At 34.6% G+C, this 3,369-nt stretch overlaps 1 protein-coding gene across 1 annotated transcript in view; it reads right to left on the bottom strand.

The window, feature by feature from the left end:
• Nucleotides 1-1,887: 1,887 nt before the first annotated feature.
• The window catches only part of LOC106477401 (cordon-bleu protein-like 1), a gene marked incomplete at both ends in the record, with an annotated part of 3,590 nt that continues 2,108 nt past the window's right edge, over nucleotides 1,888-3,369 (bottom strand). Inside the window, one exon of the mRNA XM_013937974.1 lies at nucleotides 1,888-2,110. Within this exon, the coding sequence (XP_013793428.1) occupies nucleotides 1,888-2,110 (223 nt within the window). The remainder of the gene's footprint in view (nucleotides 2,111-3,369) is intronic.

Below are 3,369 nucleotides of genomic sequence, written 5' to 3'. Positions count from 1 at the left end.
AAAACAAACAAACAAACACAGCACCTCTTAATGTCTCGTTACATATAATTTGTGACGTAGAGGCCTAACGCATTCTTTGATTGGCAGTACCCTCTGCTGTGGACTGCAGTTTAGCCTATTCAAGGTTCATAAGCACAGCAAATCAAAGAAATATAGTTAGGCCTGTTATAATGATGAAATGTATATAATAGTTATGGAGTTTTTTGAGTCATTATTAACTCATCAGTTCACAGAAGTGGATGCGACAAATGAAAAAATGCATTAGACCTCTACATCGGATTATATTTTCTATTTTACCTTTGGTGAAAAGAAAAGAAAGCTATACATTAAAGAGTTGGTCCGTTGTATAAAATCGAATAATTAATTACGCGCAACGTCATATTATTCACACACTCAGATTAATTTAGATTACTATATGGTGAGTTAAAAAAGATCTCAAAACCCCGATATAAGTACTGTAAACGTAGTTTAACATGTTATGTATGTATCTTGACCCTTATTCGGTAAAGGATGTATAACATTTACCTGTTAAGGCTACGTAAAATTTAATAATTTTGTTTGTTTGTTGTTAAGCACAAAGGTACGTAATGGGCTATCTGTGTTGTGCCCACCACAGGTATCGAAATCCAGTTTTTAGCGTTATGGTGTTATGAAACGAGCAGAATACCAAACAGCAACATTTACAGTTTAACAGAAACTCAAATAAAAAAACATAAAATTTTTGTGACCATGGAATATGTTATTGTACAAGCTGTACTTTGTGTACTTACAACACTTAAATCCGGATTCGATTCTCCGAGGTAGACACGGTAGATAGCTCAGTCAATGTGGCTTTATTCTGAAACAAACAAACTGTACTTTAGTAACGACATTTATCTGTTGTATGAAATGAAATTATGTGGCTTAGATTATCATTTTCTCACGAAAGCTTCCTGTAACATCACCTCATATTACTTGATATTTGTCCCTTTTTTTTTTGTCTTTGGTGAGAAACTTATTTTATATTATATTTGGACTCTGTTTTCTATAAATATATATATGATTTATTTATTTTTAACCAAAAGACATTTGACAGTCTTTAATTTAGAAGCACATAACACTAAAATAAGGTTTTTCTGAAAAGGAATATTTAGTTTATAGTTGAGGGCATGGATTGGCCCTGTGGTGGACCTCTGGATTTTGAATCCTTCAGACTATGCCCTTCACTTTAAGTATATTGTTACGTCTCCGTTTGTTAATTAATTTTCCGTAACTTAGTTCCGACGAAACTTTAGCGACACAAGTCCTTACTTAATAAAACTGGTTTATTCTTTCTGAATATAACTTTACCGATACACTTATTTTCAACAGTCGCTCTATAACAAACGTTTTAACAACGAACGTTAACTTCAACAATACTTTCTGACTGCAGTTGTGAGCGTCTTATACCAGACTAACATATATCTAGTAAATGCTAGGGCATTCACGAAGGAACAGGATACTTCTAGAAAATAGGACGCAACAATATTATAATAAGAGTGGCAGTGAATGGTGAGCGGTAGGGTCCTACTAGTTAGTTGGTTGCCTTACATCTAGTCACTTGTTCTACATTAGGGATTGCGATAGATAGTCTTAATACCTTTACCATAACTACAAAAATAGAAATATTGTTAAGTTTTAAAATCCATTGTTTATTAAATTAAATCCCTTAATGGCTCAGCGGTACCTCCGAAGGCTAGAAAGAAGGTGAATATTCAATAAATAGCCACAAACTTCAATTTTATTCATTACATTTAACACAGAACGAAAATAATCAAATTTAATATTATATAAAGTGGAGAATAGAGAAAGCCTCATAACAATAACAAAAAAAAACTGAATAATCTATTATATTTGGCCTGAACTTACCTCAAATGGTTGACTTGGAATTTTTGACATTCTCTTTATTGTTGGTTGCAGGATAGAACTTTTAGGCACAATATAGATGACGGTGGAGTCTAGCGATCCAATAGGAGTGTTGGGTTTGTATTGAATTATCTTTCCTCTGTCCGTGAGAATTTGGATCACATGACCTGCTGGACTGATCTTATTGGATGTTGTCACTTGCACCAGAAGATCCATCATCGGTGTTCTTTAGAATCGGTGAACAAGAAAAAATGTTTGTGCAAAATTGTTAGGGTAAAGAACGTTAGATATTTTAAACTCAATTTTTGTGAAACTTAAATCTCTTAACATTTTACCAGCTAGCTAACCCTATACGTTATGTATCACGTGTAATATATGAATAAATGTACAATGTGAATTACAAAGGAAATGACCATAACAAGTTCAAGCTCACACCAAAAGCAGTCGTCCAATTAAAACAACATTAAGTAAATTAAAAAAACTGGTTTTTGCCTGATGTTTTCGCTGCTAATTTCGGGTCACTGATGCAAATAGGTTACATCCAGTCACCATACCGATGTTGATTCCCGCAGAAACGTCCGTGATCTTTGACCTTTTTTATTCAGACCTTACAGCTATCAAAAATGCATCAATGAAAAACTGTGTCTAGTGCCAACACACTTTTGTAAGCTTTTAACGTATAAAAACATCTAAGCTTTAGGAACAATTCAACACAACTGACAAAGTTGTAAAAAGTGTGGCGCTAGTAAAACTCAACAATATTCTGTGTGTATGGGGTAGGGGGGGGGGCTATTTGTCGTAAATTCTACAGGATGAGGTTGCCACGACAACAAATCTCCTGTGTTGGGATATAATAACGTTTTTAACAGTATATAGTGTCTTGTTTTTTTATACAATACACAAATAAATAAAGGCATAAATAAGGCTTATTATTTTCGGTATGAACCGATAAACAAAGGTAAACCACTGGAAAAGGTTCCCTGTTTCTCACCCCTTTCCCAGTCCAGATAGTTAAACAAGTCCAGCAAGGATTCTGGGTACTGTGTTGATAGGGCAGCTACGGATAAACTAACTCGGAAATAATTATTATATAATTATAATAAGTCATGAAATACAAGATAAAGAAGCAGAGAAGAATTTTAAGAAAAAGCCCAAAAATAATCTCTTACAGAATATAAAAACGAAAGCCCCGAAAAAATATCGATTTCAGGCTATCGATTCATTTTACAGTTCTGCTTGTCTTTAAGCCTGAAAATGATATAAACACAAAATGGGTTGGTACTGAAGACGAAATACAAAACTAGATGGTCTGGTATGGCCATCAAGTGGTTAGGACGCTTGACTAGCAATCTGAGGGTCGCGGGTTCGAATCCCTGTCCCACCAAACATGCTCGACCTTTTAGCTGTGGTGGCGTTATACTGTGACGGTCAATCCCACTATTCGTTGGTAAAAGAGTAGTTCAAGAGTTGGCGGTGGGTGTTGAT

This window comes from Limulus polyphemus, unplaced genomic scaffold (assembly GCF_000517525.1).
Source record: "Limulus polyphemus unplaced genomic scaffold, Limulus_polyphemus-2.1.2 Scaffold14819, whole genome shotgun sequence".
In the NCBI taxonomy this organism is placed as follows: Eukaryota; Metazoa; Arthropoda; class Merostomata; order Xiphosura; family Limulidae; genus Limulus; species Limulus polyphemus.
Note: the sequence above shows the minus strand (reverse complement) of the source record. Positions and strands in the feature narration are given on the sequence as shown.